The 19,709-nt window shown below is 40.4% G+C and overlaps 2 protein-coding genes across 2 annotated transcripts in view; both read right to left on the reverse strand.

The window, feature by feature from the left end:
- slc4a10b (solute carrier family 4 member 10b) overlaps nt 1–3,879 on the reverse strand; it is a gene marked incomplete at its 5' end in the record, with an annotated part of 34,593 nt that extends 30,714 nt beyond the window's left edge. Inside the window, 4 exon segments of the mRNA XM_034694022.1 lie at nt 2,634–2,675; nt 3,711–3,784; nt 3,820–3,852; nt 3,855–3,879. Of these exon segments, the coding sequence (XP_034549913.1) occupies nt 2,634–2,675; nt 3,711–3,784; nt 3,820–3,852; nt 3,855–3,879 (174 nt within the window).
- A 2,003-nt stretch (nt 3,880–5,882) lies between these two features.
- On the reverse strand, nt 5,883–10,659 carry tbr1b (T-box brain transcription factor 1b). Its single transcript, XM_034693334.1, has 7 exons — nt 10,582–10,659; nt 9,463–10,150; nt 9,111–9,265; nt 8,803–8,924; nt 8,355–8,513; nt 7,966–8,027; nt 5,883–7,347 (listed from the first exon to the last, which is right to left on the reverse strand). The coding sequence occupies exons 2-7, from the start codon at nt 10,146–10,148 to the stop codon at nt 6,504–6,506; spliced, it is 2,028 nt and encodes a 675-aa protein (XP_034549225.1). The 5' UTR covers nt 10,149–10,150; nt 10,582–10,659; the 3' UTR covers nt 5,883–6,503.
- Between the last annotated feature and the right edge of the window lie 9,050 nt (nt 10,660–19,709).

Here is a 19,709-nt window from a genome sequence, read left to right on the forward strand (position 1 = left end):
ACCATTGGATCATTCGTTCCCACCTGTGTACTCGTCTACCCTGCCTTTAGGTTTCACCAACATCAGATTAGCCATGCCTGCCTTAATTTGTCATTGCCCTTATTGTCAAGAGGTCCAGCACTTTTCTACTGTTTGTAATACCAGCCTGTTCCTCTAACTTAGCCAGCTTCTTATTTTTTGTGTTTGCTGTTACCTGTTTGATCAGCTGGGTACCAAACCCTTTCTGCACCAAGTCCACCTCATTGAGTCATGAATTCAAACAACACAGAGAATGTAGAGTACAGTTCATCTAAAGTGCTTTGAATCATGACTTTTTAATTAAGCAGGGGGAACTATTTCACAGCATCAACGCCTTTCTAGAGTTGATTTATGCAGCAAAACGGTGTAGTATTGGTGAAAATTAAAACTCAGTTAACACAGTCAGTATCTGTAAATCCAAGCTTCAGCAACTGGGGTAACAAAACAATATAAACAAGCTGCTGTCTTCACTGCTGGAGAGAATTCTTAACCCTTTAGTGAACCATTTAACGCATTTATTGATGTATTTTTATCCTCAAAGCTTGCTTGGTATTAACTCGTCCCTCTGCCATCGTGACTTCCAGGTGACCATGGAAGCATTTTGATAATGAAGAGCACTGCTGTTCACAGCTGCAGTGCTACATGGGCTATCCAGGTCACGGGGGCTGATGTTGGTAATCTGTATACAAATACACAGGGCATGGATATTTGCTCAGATTAAGCCCCGGTTTACTAAAACACACACAACACATTAGCCTATATTAACTGTACATTGTGCCGTTACATTTGACAAAACAGTTTTGTACAGTTGTTAATGCACGATTCTTAAAACTGAGTTCACACCATAAACTATTTTGGTCGGCACGTTTTTCTTCCAGTCTAGCCCTCCCCCCTCAACCCTATAGGATAATTATTTTTCCTACAGAGGTCAAACGTCAATGACGACAAGCCTAAGGATTTGATGTTCCTCCTGAATGCAACTAAGGCTGCATGTCAGAATTGTCAGGGATGGGATAAGCATGCAATAAGATCTGTGCCTAGAAGGTTGATTTCCAGAGAATACATGTGTTTTGATGTGGAGAAGAATTTTTGTCTAAATGCAGAAAAAAAGGACTCCCTACCACTAGTTTAGATTTTAACATATAACCATCCAGTTTGATGGAATGATTAAGACTTGGTGTTCAGACCAAGATCAGATTAATAAACTTGGATCTAAGTTAAAGTAGGTTGAGAATAAAACAGGAAACTAAAGAAAACCTGCCTGGTCCAATTACTTCCCCATGCCAAACAAAACCAACTGCTGCTTTTCAGACATTTTAACATTAATAATCTACTCCCCAGCAGAATTATTTTTGAAGGACTGGCAAACTGCACAGCTGAAGTGATATCACAGGATGTGGCACATATTTGGATCTGATCCCTACAGATGGCTGTGGCAGTTTTGGAACCATCAGTGGCAGCAATATCATTAACGGCACAGGCTTTCATGTGGCACAAAATGCACTGTAATCCTTAAATGTTTGGCTATAAACTTCCACATCCTGTAAGAGGACACATTAGTACTGTTAAATTTCTTTCAGAGCTGCTTTTTAAGGTGTTTTGCGGCTTTGAGCCCCCGCTTTGGTGATAAACAGTCATCCACCTGCCATCTGCAAGAGGGATCAGTGGTGGTTAGCATGCTGTTATCCCAGACTTTTACATGCATAGAAAAAGTCTAATAACCCCACATCCATCTCTGGAAACCAATTAATAGCTTGACAGAACACCCTCACAAGAAAAGCTATTACCCATGACTTTGGACTTGGGAAATAGCCCCTCAACACAGTCCCCATCACCTCGCTGACCACAACTTGGATGTCTGAGATTCACAATCTGGTGTCCACCGAAACAGCTCAACACTTCTGAAACCAGCTCAGGAGTCACCTCAGAAGCTGCTGTTCCAGTCCTACTTGTGTTCTCCATCATGTTCTGGTTTGGACCACCAAAAATGACAATACTTTCACGAATAGTCAGGGTCAACTCGCCCTCTTCTATAGTCAGGAAACATTAGTGATGACTGATGATGATCAAGTCTTGCCTTACCTTATATCTGTAGAGCCAGGGAGCCTCCGTGTTCTCAGAATGCATGAGCGTAACCTCTGTATCCTCTGTTAAACAATCACTTTAGATGAACCGAGCCTCACTCTGAAAGCTGAGCTCTGCACTGCCAACTCAGACTTCCCTGCTTAACATAATGTCTGATAGCAGCTCATCCCCTTCTGTTGTGTCAAACAGCTGTAATTTGTGATCGAGCATCTATGGGCAGAGTCACCAGTCACTCATCACCAGATTATAATGGTGACATCATTACTGAGCCCATGCAGCAGCTTTAAAGACAAAGCTTCATTCATACTATACCTCCTCTCTCATTCCGCTTCATGTGTAGTAAGTTGAGCTATAGATAAGCTCAACTTGACACATGTAATCAACTTAGTCATTCCAGAAGCTCCCCTAAAGCTTGCACTCTTTAGGAAATGTTTAACATTGGAACAGAAAATAACCTATCCCGTGTTTGTTTGTTTTTTATTTCATCCTCATTGGGACTGAAGCCAAAAAATCCACATCAAGTAACTCACCAAACTTCCCCGCCCTGATGATGAGCCAAAAGGAGCAGTGACCTGTAACAGATAAAGTCATTACTTAAAATGTAAAGAGTCAAGTGTCACATGTCAGTATTTGTCACATTCAAACAATTCTGCTCAAATCAGATTAGCATCCATCCTTACGTGTTATTTTTAGATTCTTAAATGCTCAGTGACTCCAAAGGTCAGGCTGTGACCTTATATTTTGAAACTAAAGCCATGTGGCTCTAAAACGAGCACCGCAGAACCAAAGACACTCTCCCAGCCAAAACCCTGTCGGCCTAAAACCTTCAGCTAAATGGAAAAATCTGTTTTTTGTGTAAACAGCAAATGGAATATAACAAATCTCCTCCCAAATGATCAGCAAAGACCAATAGGGACTGCCCACGTGTGTCTGCAAACATTGCCTGAGGGACTTAATTTTGCTTTCATATCTATAGGACTGACCAAAAATCTTCTTTAACACTTGTAGAAAATATTGTAGGTTGGTTTTGTAAGGACGTCTGTGTGTGGGTGCTAGCTGCTTGAGCAAGGATTTGTACAGCCTGTAGGTCAGAACAGCATCACCCTGCAGAGCATTTGTTGCATTTGGCATCTATCTTGATACACGTCACCTGATTTCACAATGATTGTCAGAATTAAAGACTTTGATTCAAGCTCTGTCATACACGTATATATAACAGAATTTAACACAAGCAATTGGAGATTGTGCATTTTATACTATAAAACAGCATCATGAAACAGCAATGCAATCATTAAAGCCTGTTGTTTTTTTCCAATTAGGTTGAATTAAAATCATATAAGTCATGTAGTATCATGTTACTGCTAAAACAGTCATTCCTCATGTACCGAGATTGTTGTTAAGTCAAAAACTCCACAGGTAGCTTCTTTACAGCACAGAAATAACATGTTTTAATTAAAAGGTACTCCCATTTATAACACTTAAAAAATGTACTACCAGTCTTTTGACATGTTATTGATCAAGACTGTCATATTGGATAAAAAGCCGTCCTTAATATAGCTCTATTAAAGTATCCAAAGTATGTGCCCCTAGAGATCAGAACTCGTTACCGTTGGCAGCAGCGGCTCTATCTGAGCACTTGGGTCCGTGGTGTCCATCCTCCTCTCCCGGCAGCTGCAGCTTCCTCACCGTCACAGAGAAGAGGAGAGAGAGAGAGACCTCCGCTGTGTGTAATCCCGGCAGGTGTAGCTGTAACTGAGCGACAACACAGCGGTCACATGTTTATATCATCATCGGTCGGACAGCAGCTTGATGCTGCTGATTTGCGCCCCGCGTGCTGTCCTCCTCGAGCATCCAAACGTGCGCGTGTCTGCGAGCTAACGTGAACGTTTAAGCGTTTGAGTCAGGCTCAGCTGTGAGGAGGCTTCAATCTACATGAGTGAAACCTGCTGCAGAGACCATGTTGTCTGTGTGGAGTGTACAGTGAGATGTGTTAGTGCAAGTTATGTAACTATTTCGTTATTGTTTTGATTGGAAAAGTTGCACTGTAGCTCTGCTCTGCAACCCGTTTTTTAATCTTTACATTGAATATATATCTCACCCATGCATGGATATAACAACGTGTGCATTTCGGTAATGTTATTCGAAGATATTTCCTCGTTGAATTATGATTTTGTCTTACAAAATAATACAAATACAGCAACTTTCTGCGTTTGGATGTATTTTTACACCTTAAAATGAACCAAACTTTGAAGCTTTAGTAGAACTTGCCTACTGCAGGATCAAGCTTTGCAATCCGAAAGGCCTGTGAGGGATCGACCTCGCATTTTCAGATGAGTGATTAAATGGAAGAAAAATAAAGCCCGAGGGGGGAAACTGATCTGTTTTACGGTTATTTGATTTAATGGCGGAGCACCAAAAGTAGGATATGACGCACAACAAACATGGCACACAGAGTCGGACTAAATAATTGCTCTCTCAAACCTCTGCAGATTATTTGGGTCCTGTATAGGCCTGAAATTGTCACCTTGCTTGCACTGTATTATTTGGACCTGTTCACGACACTATCCAGATTCTTGGTTTTGAAGCAACTTTTTTTGAGTCTTCAAAAGCAGTGATTATTTTAACTAATTTAATAGGCTAATACTGAAGCATCACCACCTGGGGAGGATCTGAGTCCACGTGCAGCTAAATCCAGAGAGCGAGAGGATGAAATGAAAGTTGGCTTATTAAAACAGCTTAATTGTAATTTAGAAATATCCGTGCGTTACAGATTTGTGCCTCTGGACTGGAACGACCTCCTGAGAGCGCTTTGATTTCAGGACCTGCATTCAGTTATCGCCATCTGCTGTTTGTCTGTGAGAAGGCCTGACTGTCACTGTGACTGTGAGCACACGCACGCACACAAACGCTTTAAAATGAAATCCAACATGTTATTGACAGCTGTGGGTCTCTTTTTTTTACGCTGAAAACCCAATTAAGCGCACACTGAGATTATTATGCATCTGTTTCTAAACTTCATTAATTCTAATACAAGGCTCAATAATATTTCATATGATCTTATTAGTGACCTGATGTTGAGGCTGAACATACATACAGGATGAATCACTCGAACAGCATATAATAATAATAATGATAAACAAACATTTCTGACTACTGTTTTATAGAAGAAAGGTGCTGTGAGATTTGCATGCTTTCACACTAGTAATACTTTTTCGATGTGTCACTTTCCTTTGGTTGCCCAACAGGAAACTTGTCAGCTTCACAGTTTTTTTTTTCATTTCATTCAGTGTAACTATGACAAAGGACAAAAATATCCCAACATAATTGGAAAAAAAAGTAATTCCAGCCAAATGTTGCTACAGTCAAGACAATTATATCTACCGGCATATCCGATAAGGAATTACTTTTTGTAATCGACAGTAACCACATAGATCATTTTAAGTTATTAAAATATAGTTTAGTGCGCTTTTAACGTTTAAGCGTCTTTTATCATGCAGTTTTTTGCCTCGTGCACTCTCCATGGATCTTTTTAAACGGCGGGCAAAGATGAGGGCATGACCTTTTCTTGTTGGGTTTTAGTTTCACGGGAAAGTAACTAGATTGGCTCTATTATGCATCACGTGACTGAATTTATTATTTTGTCTGCTCCATATTCTCCTAGTTCTCGTCCTTTGGAGCACTTTCACGCGGTCTTGAAAAATGACAAATATAGTATTTTAAATATGAGCATGATCGAGCCTCCTGCTTATTCTACTCCAAAATGAAGTGAAGTTTCTTTTCCTGATGACAACATCATTTATTATACTTAAGTCACATTACAGCAGATACAGAGATTTCCACAACAGCATATAGCACACAGGCTATAAAATAACCTGCCAAATGAAAACATAAAAAAGACTCTAAGTCTACATTAACCAACATTTATAAGTTCTTTAAGCACAGGTATCATAAACGTATAGCAGTGATCGGTAACGCCATAAACATCTGGTAACCTACAGCTTTGATAAAGTACAAAATACATCTTCACTGACAGGGATTATTGTGCCAGTTTATGCTACACAAGAACATTTTCATGTACAGAATTTTTAATATCTTTCTTTACTAACAGTTTTCAGGCTACTGGACAGAGCTTGTTCCTTAAGACACTACTCATGAATTCTAGTTTGTGTACAACCAATCACTATCACCAAATGATCAATTATATTTACATTATATTCATATACTTTTTTTACAGTGTATTCTGACTTAACAGTGGGCGCCCAGCTCATGTTAGAGAGAGGAAGAATTTACACTTTGGCCATTAAATTTTAACTTTTTTAAAAGTAGATAGATAGATAGATAGATAGATAGATAGATAGATAGATAGATAGATAGATAGATAGATAGATAGATAGATTGATTTAACTGTGAGGATAGAAACTGTAGTAACCAATGTCCTTTGTGCAGTTTTTCTCGCACTCTCTGGGCGCCAGCAGCTCAGATTTTAGCGGGGACACAGTCTCTGAAACAGGCGTGGCAGAAGGTGAGATTCTCCTCCGCTTGGCCTGTTCAAAGATCCCAGAATCGCTGGAATCAATGGACTTTATGGAGGACGGCGTCTCTATCCAGCTCGGATCTGACGTCATGTCTTTGGGTTTGGCCTCCTCCGAGCCGCCGATCGGTGACCTCTCCGTGGGAATGGAGTCACCCTCCTCGGTCAGGTAGTTGGCCCCTGCCCTGCCACCGAGAGAGTTAGCGGGCCAGCAGGAAAAGACCGAGCTGGATTTGCTGTTGACGCCACAGTACTGCGGCGGCGTACGTCCTCCCCAGCCCGATGGGTCTGCGTAATAGCCAAGAGGCCGGTTGGAGCAGCCCGCAGTCGGCAGGGGGAGAGCCTTCACTCCGGCCGCCGCGTAGGACAGCAAGGTGGCGGCGTTACCGGCGAAATCCGCGGCGTCGTATGCCGAGGCAGCAAAGTCCAGTCGGTTGTTGGCAGGGGTGACAAACCATCGCTGCGGGGGGGTGGCAACAGTGGGCTCCTCGCTCTGCTGCGGGGAGAGCAAGCTGTTGCCGAGTGGGACGCTGCGCTCTGTGCCAGGCCCAGTCCCCACGCCAGGGTGAAAGCGAGATTTGGCATAAGTGCTGACAAATTGGTCCTGTAGGAAAGAGCTAGGCATGGCATATCTCGCACCCGGCACGATCTGTGAACGCGGAGAGTCACCCGGTGATGGAGTAAGGCGGTCAATGTCGCAGCCTGTGTAGACACTGAAAAGATGGAGGGAAAAACAGAGAAACAATTCAGCAACTAAACAGGCTGTTTGTCTAAAAATCAAAAGCTTTCAGGTCAATATCCGTTTGAGCAGTGAGTCTATTTCAAAGAGTCTGACAGGGGAGGGGGCTTTCTGTATGCTGCATTTTAGGTAACAAATCTTAGTATCGCACAATGAGAGTTTTCTAAAGACGCCTACATCTTTTGAAGGGAGAAAATAAAGGAAGAAAAAGTTGCATTCACAAAAACTGATAGCGTTACCCTTTTGATATCGGAATTTTACGCATTCATTTTACGCATCTCACCTGAGTTTGCAAATTGTTCAAATTAAAAAGAATCCACAAAAAACAAGAATATTGTGATCTATAGAATACAACTAAGCAATCTTAACATTAAAAAAAGACTTTAGGTCATTTACGTTTATTTTATATTTTATATTTTAAAAATATGTGCTTCTAATGCAGTCTTTCCCAAAGCACAAAATATTAATTTGCCAATCATATTTTGTAATCTTCTGAAAGTCTCCAGTTTGGGCAAATAATCCAGCAGAGTAAAACGAATAAGAAACCATAAACGAAATTAAAAAAGAAGTAATTCAAAGAAAGAATTCTTACGTGTCGTAATTGTCCCGAAATCCTTTAGCAAACGGATTGTGATCAATTTTCAACTGCGTAATCTGTGAAAGAAATAATACATTGATTAGAAAAATAGGTGTGTTCAGAGATTAACGCACTGCAATGTCAATTTGAAAATTTTCAGGATTAAGCCTTAATATGTGGGCGAAATTCTGCCTGCATGACTCAGGAATCTTAGAAAAGTTAAAGCCTTTTTTCTTGATCCTAATTAAAATCCCAAATTATACCTTCATTTTAGTTCAATGAATGTAACTTTTTTTTTTAAAGGAAAACAGTTTTTTCTGCCCAATGAAGAATAAGCTTCATTGGAAAAGATGCTTGCTTTGTTGGATATTTTCTGTGTTGTGTGAAATACAAAGCGGCCGTACGTCGGTGTTCTGGTAGGCTGTGACTGCGATGAATTGCGTCTCGGTGAAGGTGAAAGTCTGGACTCTTCCTGGTTGGCTCGTGTCCTCTGTCCCATCCTCGTTTACTTCCACCACATGGAGCCTGGGCTGGTACTTGTGGAGAGACTGGAGGACCACCATCTGGAGATGCAATCAGAGACGCGCGTGAGGAACTCGACTTCAAACTTTGGAGACTAAAACGGAAAACTGAACGGAATTAGCCTAATGTATGATTATTTTACGAGTTTATTAACTGTGCGCTACTCTTAATCGAACAGCCAGGAATAATGAAAAAAAAATTCCAGATGCAAATATTCAGACTGTGCAATAAAATAGAAAGAATGAAGAGGGTGAAAATGCATTCTTTTTACGTGTAAATAAGGAAAGCAATTATTAATCACTTGACGTATTGGACATGGTTTTGTTTTACCTGCCCCGTGTTGTTGGATGCACCTTTGTTGTTTGTGAGCTTTAGCTTTCCAAATGAGATTTCTTGGCGCATCCAGTGCGCACCGGTATTTGGTGAATCAGGGTGCATATAAACCCTATTTCCTAAAAGGAAAGTGTAAAATTACAGATAAATTAATCACATTATATCTGCTTTTTAATGAAAAAATAGATTTTACAATCTGACTTTCTTTGCCAAATAATAGTGATCAAAAAGTATTTAAAAATAAGTTGCAATATATAAACAAAAACTGAAAATTGTGCAAAAAAGGAATACAAAATTTACAGTACCTATAACATTTGTGTCAGCTTTACCACATGGCACCCATTTGCCTCCTTGAAATCGCCAGTGATTTGGATCAGCAAGTATTACATCCACAAATATATTGTAGTGTGCAGTTGGGTCGAGGCCAGAGATGTTGAAGCTTAAGAATGGAAACATTCGTCTGCGGGAAATAAGGAGCATAAATTTAGAAAACGCAAAAATCGCTCAAAAATCTGATTAAATTCCATGTTTTCTTTTTGAGCTTTGGTGTGATGCAAAGTCTGTTTTTCTTTTCATAAGGGGGAATTAGGATTGAAAAAAATTTAGCCCAAAATAGTTAATTCTGTAGGTGTGTAAGCCATATGTGTGCGCACTTACCGTCCCTGCTTTGTGATGATCATCTCCGTTTGGTGCCTGTGGAACTTGAGCCATAGGGCCCTGTTGCACAGATACACCTGCGCTTTCCCCGGCACCAGTCCTGCCTGCGCGGAGGAGAACTGGTAAAATGCCCCTCCTTGGTAAGTGTGTCCATACTGCTGCGCGTAAGGGTAGCCGGCCGCGGCGTAGCCTTGAGGAGAAGTGTTGGTCAGAAGGCTGTTGTAAGCTCCGTTTGTTATGACCGGATGATGAGCCATGTAGCGACTGGGACTTCCAATAGAGAAAGCCGGGTGCGCGGGTCCATGCTGGCTTGGGTACGGGAACATGGTGGCTGCTGAGACTGACTGAGGCTGTGCGGATGGAGAAAAGATGCACCTTTCTCCTGCAGATCCATCGAAATTATGACGGATGTCAGAGACTCCGTGAAGATCAGGAGAGAGTTTGCCCCTCTGGACGTCCCCTGATGCGTCCTTGGAGTCGGGAAAATTGTCTGCCTCTGACTGATTCGTCATCTCCCTAGAGTTTTTTTTCAGAGGTGAACTTCTCTCCAGGTTGTCACTCGCAGATATAATAGGATGGTCCTGCAACGAAAGCTCTGATCCATCGGAGCTGGAGAAGCCACTGCCCACATTCATAAATTTCTTGGAGAGTTCACTCGCCGGCGAGATGCAATTCTCGACCTGCATGGCTAAATAGGAAGCCACTATCAGCTCAACCTATATCACAAGCCTGTGCACACGCCTTTTTCCAAATCTAACACGAGGAAAACGCCTTTTGCGATGACTTGAAGCACCGAAGGCAGCAAATTAGCCAATTGACACCATCCTGCAATCAGGAAGGATTTTCTTTCCATCACTCTGCATTCTCTGCTAATGAAACAAGTATCGCCATTGGTTAACTCAGGGTTGTAATTTAATTAGACAGCTCTTAATTAGGACAATCTGTGGCGCGCTGTGAGCAAAGTGATTAGTTTGTAGGGTGACATGGGCCTATATTTGATCGAAACATATGCACTTTGACTGTTTCTTCAAATACATGTGAACAAGAAAACAACAATTAAAGATAAAAAAGAAAAACACTTAAATGTTGTTCTCCTCTCCTGTCATCTGCGTTACTTACCTATTTATCCGCGTTATTTACCTATTTATGCGCCATGAGTGCCAAAGTGTGTCTGCGGGAGAAACCAGGATATATTATTAACACACCAAAAATGACAGTCCATGACAGGCAGCGCATCTGATGCCTTAAAATGTTTGTGATATAGCGTGAAATCATGGCGTCCCACTGAAGATGTGTTTATGAGTCCCAGTGCTGGTTAATATTTTATAACCTGTAAAGTTATGAACCCGAGGACTGATAGCAGGGGCTGCTGTGGCAAAGACATGTCAGAGGAAGAAGGAAATCTGTGCAGAAGGCTGATAGAAAATGAGTTTGATAGAAGGGTATAGTTTCTCTCTAGAGAAGTTGTGTGAAGAGTCAGAGGATTATAATACTTTGCGATGCATGATCTATATCAGTAGGATGATAAAGGAAATGTTTTGATATTGTTTATTAATCTGATACCACAGTTTTATCTGATAAAAAACAAATATAAATTGCCTTCATTTAATGATTAAGAAATCTTCATATTTCAAAACAATAGGTGGAGGTAGCCTGCATAAGGAAAAGAGGCAAAACAAGCACAGACGCATCAAGCTGATGAAAGTAAAAATGGCGTCTCCGGTGTGTATGTTTTTCATTGTTTCATAGGAGGATAACAGGATTGCAACTTGCAAAACGTGCTGCAAGTATCCCAAGAGGAGGAAATAATTCCTTGGGTGAAAGAAAAAAAAAGGAGTCAGAGCTGATGTTTGTTTTTTGTTTGTTGAAAGTTGTAATTTCGGTTTGAATTGGTTAGCCAAAAATATTGATTAATGTAATATAGCCAACTAAATCTTAAACTACTCATTTTAAAACACAGAAATGTAACAAACTTATCTTCTCAGTATCGGCCATCCGACGCAAATTATTATTGTTTAGATAGTATTTCCTTTAAAAATCAACATCGTTCATCCTTCGTGAAACTCATATGTCTGACATACTGAGATGTAGGGTTAAAAATCCTAATTTTCTAGAGCTGCTGCAACAAAGATATAATTTAACAAAGATCTCTGACAACGTTGACAATCAAGATGTTCAAGTTGGTTGTCAGCAGTGAGAATTCATTGTAAAAGATTTACAAAGTAAAAAGAAAAATGCCCCAAAAAGTTCATTTAATGAGACTTTTCAAAAACAAGATAGAAGTGTCAGAACTGCTACATGTTTAAGGGGCTTACTCTGTGATGCACATAGATTGTGAGCTTGCAACAGTATGAGAACAAGCTTTCTTTATATGGGAGTGCTGTAATGAAAAGTATTTTATTTGTAAAGCCTTTAATTTAAAACTACACTTTCTGGATCAAGGCCCAAGTTTAGTTGAGCTGGTAGAGAAAGCGCCTCATCTAAAGAAGCTGTAGTCCTTGTCGCGATCGTCGTTGGATCGATTCCCAGTCCCACATGTTGTTCTCCACTCTCTTCCCACATTTCCAGTCTTTTTCTCAGGGCTGTCTTATCCAATAAAGGCTAAACAAAACCCCCTAAGTGCTGAGGAAATAAAAACTACACTTGATTAAAAAAATGTGAGGTTCATTGGATGCACCTGTAATGTGACTGAATAATTCCTTTATGATGTCTTTGTTAAAGAGGTGTGAATGTAACACTAAAGCTTTGTTTGAGAGGAAGACGTGCTCAGTTTCAGTGCATGACAGGCTTCTTTCTGGTGATATACTACAGACATGTTTGAATATAAAACAGTCCAGCCTTAAAAAACACATCATGTCTACTTCACTTAATAACTTTTTGTTCAGTCATTCTGCGAGTGTGTCTGGAACAATCTCCACCAAGTGGGGTTAAGAGCAGACCGATGGAGGCCTGTTCCACTGGCGGGTACATCCACATCCAGTCTGCATCTCTAATGAACAGCCATGAATCTCTGAAGCTAACAAGAGGGGTCATTACTGCATAAGGCTATAGGGTCCAGCAATCTATTCCTGTGAAACATGCAAGCACGGGCTTGTCTGCGCCCGAGCAAGAAGGAGAGGTCGCTCTCTGCTCTCCTCATTACAGGATTATGGTTCACTTCCATCACTAATCTTTAATAAGCAAAATGGGCTTGTTTTTTTTTACCAGTTGTTGAAGACCCATGAAGCAACTTGGTTTGTTTCCCTTAGGTGCTCTGGTGTCTATTTATCAGCTTAAGTCCTGCCTTTCTATTGGCTCACATAGCTAGTGGACATACCCAAAGAGGAGGGGGGCTGATTTGCGCTTGGACAGCCTGGTCCCTCAGGGGGGATAGTATAGTGCAGGGTCGGATCTGAGCCTCCTGTACAAACACTCTATTGACCAGATGAGGTCAATGCAATGGTCCAAAAAATTAGATTTGACTAAATGTATAATTGGACATTTTGTGAATGCACGTACAGTATGAAAATACATCCTGACATATTTTGAAAAATCTTTCAGAATCATACATGAAAACTGAGTAAAATATAAAAAAATTACCTTTAATCAAAATTTAAAAAAGGAGTTTTCAGTTGAGCCTGAAACAACGTGCTTTTTTTCATGCCCTGTATCATCATTTCTTATTGTTGTGCCAAAGAAACCTGCTCGCCACCTGGGTCTAATCTAATCAATGTGAATGACAAGGAGAGAAAAAGCCTGAAAGTGAGCACCAGCTTAGGGATTTTACCTAATGCCCAGCACTGTCACTTCGATGATATGATCACAGCACACAAAATGACAACAAAATTATAGCCAGCAAGGATATGGGGGACATCGTGTGCTCCTCCAGTCAGGTGAAATTGCTTTTCCCGACTATGAAATGGCTTGTCTCTTGTCGGATGGGTAAACATTTCCTTGTCAGGCCAGTAATAAGGAATGAGGCACACTAGGGCTCAACTAAGAGGATAGAGCCAAGGTTATTTGGGATTCATGACAGGTAGTGGCTTATATTACAGCAGCACTAAAAATTTCATGGGAATGCATTTAAGATGGCCTTTAACTTATTTATATGTTGTTTGCCAGACGTCACATTGCAATTTCCATCAATAAATCAAAGTGAAGGATTCCTTCTCTTCCTTTTTCTGCGTGATTTAAAGAGAAATCACAAAACCTGTGTTTACCCTAAGTCTTTAATTACCCTGCATGGCTAATCTGATTAGGTGTGGTGATGCTTTGTGCTATGCTAACATAACTCCCCCCCCCCCCCCCCCCCCCCCCTGTGGTTTGCTGCTATCAGTGATCCGCTCTGTCACAGGGAATCAGGGTGCTCTCTGACAGAAAAAAAGACAGCTGGAGGCCTGCTAAGGGGCGGAGTGGACAGTTGTGGCTTTTAAACCCTTATTAGCCTCCTCCCTGGACACACAGCGACACGCGTCCATACGCAGAAGTGCACTCCTACACCTGCTCATTATTGATGGCCTTTAAGGGGGTTTGCCCAGCCAGAGCAGAGTTAACCAAACAGGGTTTTTTACCACAAAGCTTACAGCAAATTAACCTCAGGACAGGTGAGCAGGATGTTCAGAGGAAGTGAAAGGGACATGGTTCCTGTGCTGATACCACAGCTGAGAGGATTCGCCTGAGATACATGTTGATCTATGATGTTGATAATGGAACACAGTATGTTCATAGAAACCTCTGATTCTACATTTTTTTAGCCCTTTACCTTTTACGTCTTACCTCTATTTTCCCAACGAAATACATAATCCAATACCTTTCATGTTATTTGACCAGATTTTTTTTTTAGCAGTTTGGAACCCTAAAAGTTACAAAATAGCGCATAAAGATAAATAGGAACTGTATCATCTGAACTCTTTTTGAATTCCCTTGTACCATTTGTTTCACAGTGCATTTATTCACAGTTTTGTTGTCTCACTTTCTGTTATCTCAGTTTCATTGCACAATCTTTTATTATCATAGAGTGTTTTGCAAGATGACAATTTCAGAGTATAATTATCACCAAGTGCTGTTGAATAATCCTAATAATTGTAAATAACATCTTTTACATTTTTTCTTTTACCCTCATCTGTCTATTGTTGTCTATCAGCTGTTTCTATTCCTCACAGGACGATGACATTGTAATAATTTCTGTAATCAAATGAGAGCAACAGTACAAGTCTACAGCAAAATAAGCATGACGTGTGTCCTTTAAAGCAACAGCAGGAATAACACTAATACAGATGTTAATATGTAAAATTAATGCATAATTATAAATGTGTGAATTTCGTCTCATACCAATTCTGCAGAAACTCTTACTTGTGAAATACTGTAGTCCGCTGAGAGCTACAATCCCTGAGAGTAAAATCTAAAACTGCTTCATGCTCTCTGATGTGTGTAATGTTGTTTTAACAAACGGCAAGTATATAATGTCAGGAATCACAAAGTTAGCAGAAAGGCTAATGTCTCTACCCAAACTTCTTTTATCACCTGCTTCTGACCCGTTATCAACTGTTTGGTTTGTTGCTAGTCTCTCTTTAATATTTAAAGAGCCTGTGTGACCTGGGGAGTGCAGCTGGGGTTTGTGACCATTTTGTTATTTCTGCTGCCATGCACTGTCAGACGTCTGCGAGTGAAGAACACGGCCACTGTCCCCAGTAAGCCCACGGCATGAAAAATTCAGACTAACTCCACTTTTTAAGCCATTTCTGATGAAAAGCACGAAGAAATGAAACTGACTTATGCCAAATGAATATCATTGAATGGCTGTGATTGGGAGGGCTGATGTTTGTTACTTTGAAATTATTTATAAAACATCAGTTCCATTTTAAGAATGGCCATGCTATGAAGTGTGCACTTACTCCTCTGAGGATCCTCAGAGGTTTGCAGAGCAAGATCAGACTTAACCTGAACAATGGAGAACAGATTCAATCTGGTAACTTAGATTGGCCTTTCTACATTTTTTCCATTAGATAGGATCATAATACAAATACATTTTCCCGTCACAGCTGCACATTATTTAACCAATAACTAGATTCACATGAATTTGGATCTGAAATGTATAATAAAACAACACAAACCTGTTTTCTGATCATCAGCATCCAGGATTTGGCACCTAAATATCTTTTGATTTTAATTGTGGTGAATTTGAGATTGACCTGCAACAGAAAATATGAAAATAAAAACACAAATGCTGCACGGATCACATAAAAAATGAAAATAATTCTCCGTTAAAAGAGAAAATATTTGGGGGAGAATAGGAGCAAACAGGCGACTATCGTGTTACAAGAATAATCTTCATTAAAATCACAGGCAACAACACCAGGCCAACACGCAGCTCATTGGGAATGCAGTGTGAAAAGAGAGGCCCACAGATTATCACTCTACGCAACTCATGTTTAATTTATCCAGCAGCAATATTGTCAAGAGCCCTCGCAGTCCAAAGAACGAGACGCTGATAAAAGCTGGAAGAAAGACGAAGGGGGAGCCCAAAAATAACACAAACAGGCTTTGAGTAAAATGTCGCAAAACGGGGAGATAGAGCACACCGGGAAGTGGAAGCATTAAAGATGTCTTTGATATGGTTAGCACAGCTTCACAGCAGTGTAATATACCTGCTTTAACATTGTTAATATTTCAAAAGATGACTTCTAAATGGTTAGGTGTTCACACAACAGAGATGATACAGCACTTAACCTTTGCTTTGATTTGGAAACATTTAGCTCAAACCTGCACCATGCATTGACTAATCCTTATCTTTCAGTTTGATGTGCATGAAAACAACATAGCCTTACATCCGACTATATGAAGTAACCCTCAACCAATTTCTGAGTGCTCTATGGTGTGCGTTTTTTTCTTCCTCCTCCTCCTCCCCATGGCTGAGTGAAATGGAATTGCCTCTCACATTCAAAGACAGCTCTAGGAAGGTGATAATAGAGCTACTCCCTGCTGTCTGCAGGCAGGAAATAGGAAAGTGGCATATGGGGCCAGGAACCAAATAGAGAGGAAATGTGACCAGGCAAGGGAAGGAACCAAAGGAAAGGTTAATGATCAGTTCTGAATTCTACTGGGAAGAGAAGTTGAGAGGAAAAATAAATGTGACATGATTTATGTCTCCAGCACTCACATCCAGGCTGTCACAAACAAACACATGGAGAGCGGTTTATTTCTTGCAAACTTTGCCAATTATGAGATTTAAAAAGGAGTAAATATACTGATTTCTTTCCTTTGCAACATAAATTTAGTATATGTGTCTCAAAGAATAAACCACACTGTGCCACCGCTTCCCATGGATGACAAAAAAGATGAGAAATGCTGACATTACCGTATAATCAAGACAGAATCCATCTTCACAGCCTCACCAGGATTCTTCAAGTGTGAACGACTGGCTGATGTCCTACTGTTGCCTCTATAGCAGCCCGACACGCTCTCCGGCCTGCAGCATCTCCAACAGGAACTGATGCACTCTTTTAAATGACTATGAAGCTTTAAGGCGCTATGCTGAAGAACCAAATTAGACCTTGGACACGTTACAATGATTCATGATAGGAAAAAAAAAGGAAGAGATAAATCATAGAAGGGTTCAGTGAAAACAGGAGAATTAGTGCAGGGTGTGTTATCATTAGTGGATTGGCTCGCAAATTTTCACCCTGTTACCACACCTTGGCTGAAAGAGTTTGTGCCCTTTCACCACAAAGCTGGAATCCAACCCTTTAGCTATCAGTTATGTCTGCCATAAGGAAGGAATCAATGCAGAAGCAATTTGCACTTGGTTTGAGCTGCTACTGGGCTTTTGATAACATTTCTTGTGCATTGTCTTTTTAATTATCCAAAGGAGAGGGTGACGCCGTGGACAGCAAACCATGACAATGGACTGAAACTGTGGATAAAATAATGAAATGCCATGCTAACTATTTTTAAAATCTTGACATATGCACAGTCTAATCGCTGGATTACATTATCTGCATGGTGTAAACAGTCGTATGAACAGCTGGATATTAGACACAAAGCAACATCACCCAGGTCTGCTTTTTACAGATCTGACAGCTAGATCATTTGAAGCTGACAAGATAACACTTAAATGCAAAGGTGACATGACAGTGTCTTCGAAGCCAGATGGATCGATAATCAGCTTGGCTTGTCAGGATCTGAGCAGTGGTTCTGCAGCCATGTTTTTTTTTTTTCTTTCTTTTTTACGCTGTTGTTGAAAATAGGCTATCACTGTCTGGCACAATGTCTGGTTCGTTATCAATGAGCAGATTTCCTTTCTTATGTTGCGACTGAAATATTGATGCATTTGGTTTAACAAAACAGCCCTAGAGTCCAAAGGGGATTCAGAATACCTTTTACCTATATTTAACAATTAGTGAAGCCTCATTAACGATAAAAGTCTAAGTGGTGGATATCTGCATTGTAACGGTGAGAAACTATGCCGTGACACCAGGATCTTTTAATGGTAAACCATCAATTGCTCTGATTAAGACAGTGAAACAGAGCCTCCATGTTGATTCTGTCACTCCAGCTCCTGCATTGATAACACAACAACTTATGTTAGCTTAGTTAGCCATAACTTTAAATAACAGCAAACTATGTACAAACCACATTTTTACTGTCTCTGTTCAGTGAAATAATTAAATACCATCAGGTTAGGTCAGACATTATAACAATGTGGGGAAATAAAAATGTACATTTAAGTAAAAGAAAAATACATACACGTAGCTCACTTTAGCTTAAATTGCTGTATCTTTAAGCTAGCAGCAGTCCCTGTTAAAACCACAACTATTCTGTCCATGTTCAACAAAGTGATGTCATGAGCAGCTGGGTTAGACATTATAGCATTGTGGGAGATAACATTCACTGAGTGAAAACACAGAATGTCTGTGTTATTTATACTGCTCTACTCCAACACTGATACAAAAATAAAAATAAACACAACATATGTTAGCTTAGTCAGTGATACCTTTAAGCTAACAGCAATATCCCAATATTTTATTGCCAGTTTGGAACAGTCATTATGATATGTGGTAAATAAAAATACACAAGAAAATGATACATATGAAGATGGATGACACCAGAAAGTAAGCCTGAAAGGCACTCACCTCTTCTGTTGAAACTAGTCTGAGGCGTAGTGGGCTAAAGGCTTTAATAGAAATGAATAGAAGAAATCAAGGAGTGAGGGGCTCTGGACTTCAACACTTACAGAGTTTGGAGTTTGAAGGTCTTTTAAGTCACAAATAAACTATTAGTCGGTTGACTTTGTGTAAATATAACCACGTTGGGGCGCTGGTGGCCTAGCGGTCTAAGCGCCCCACGTACAGAGGCTACAGTCCTCGTCACCGGTTCGATTCCCGGCCGGTCGGCCATTTCCCACTTGTCTTCCCCCGCTCTCTACTCCCCACATTTCCTGTCTCTTTTCATCTTTCCTATAAAATAAAGGCAAAAATGCCAAAATATATATATATATATATATATATATATATTAAAATATATATATATATACTGTATATAACCACGTAACAGTAAAAGATAAAGCTACACATCTGACCTTGTTACATTACACTTAAGTTTAAGCTCAAAAATGTTCTGCAATGTGTAATTAAAGTAGCAACTGGCACTGCAATAAAAAGAGAGATATTCAGGTGACTTGAACGCTCCATGCCAGACTGTTTGATCCAATTTCAAACTAATTAATGGCTGTAAATATGAGAATAAAATGATCAATGATCTGTCAACTCGTAGTCGCAGTCAAAAGGCGCTCGAAGAAGCCCACTTCTCCAAACCGTCCCCCAGTGAGACGGCCAAGAAGTCCCGTAGATCAGTTCGAAAAACTCGGCAACTTGCCTTGGTGACCGTCCAGGCTGCACCGACTGGCACTATCTCTATCCCCCCCCCCCCACCATCTCCCAACCACATCTATACACTTAAATAAAAAATCTAATACTATCTTTCAAATATTCAACAGTCCCTCTTTTTCCCTGGGAGAGGTAGGGAGTATTGTTGAATAATGCAGCCAGACAGGGATCTCCCTGAGCTGGTCTCTACAGGCATCACTGAGTAGGTCTGATCCCATCTATCACGGTGACATCATCATTCACACAAGGAGATCTGATCAGACAGTAGTACACTACTCTACTACTTGAGCCAACTCTAAAGCAGGCAGTGGTGTTACTCATTTAAACCAATCTACCGGCCATCTGTTGATGCTAAAACCATGGTCAGACTGCCATTTCTAAATC

Source organism: Notolabrus celidotus, chromosome 10, assembly GCF_009762535.1.
Source record: "Notolabrus celidotus isolate fNotCel1 chromosome 10, fNotCel1.pri, whole genome shotgun sequence".
Taxonomy (NCBI): Eukaryota; Metazoa; Chordata; class Actinopteri; order Labriformes; family Labridae; genus Notolabrus; species Notolabrus celidotus.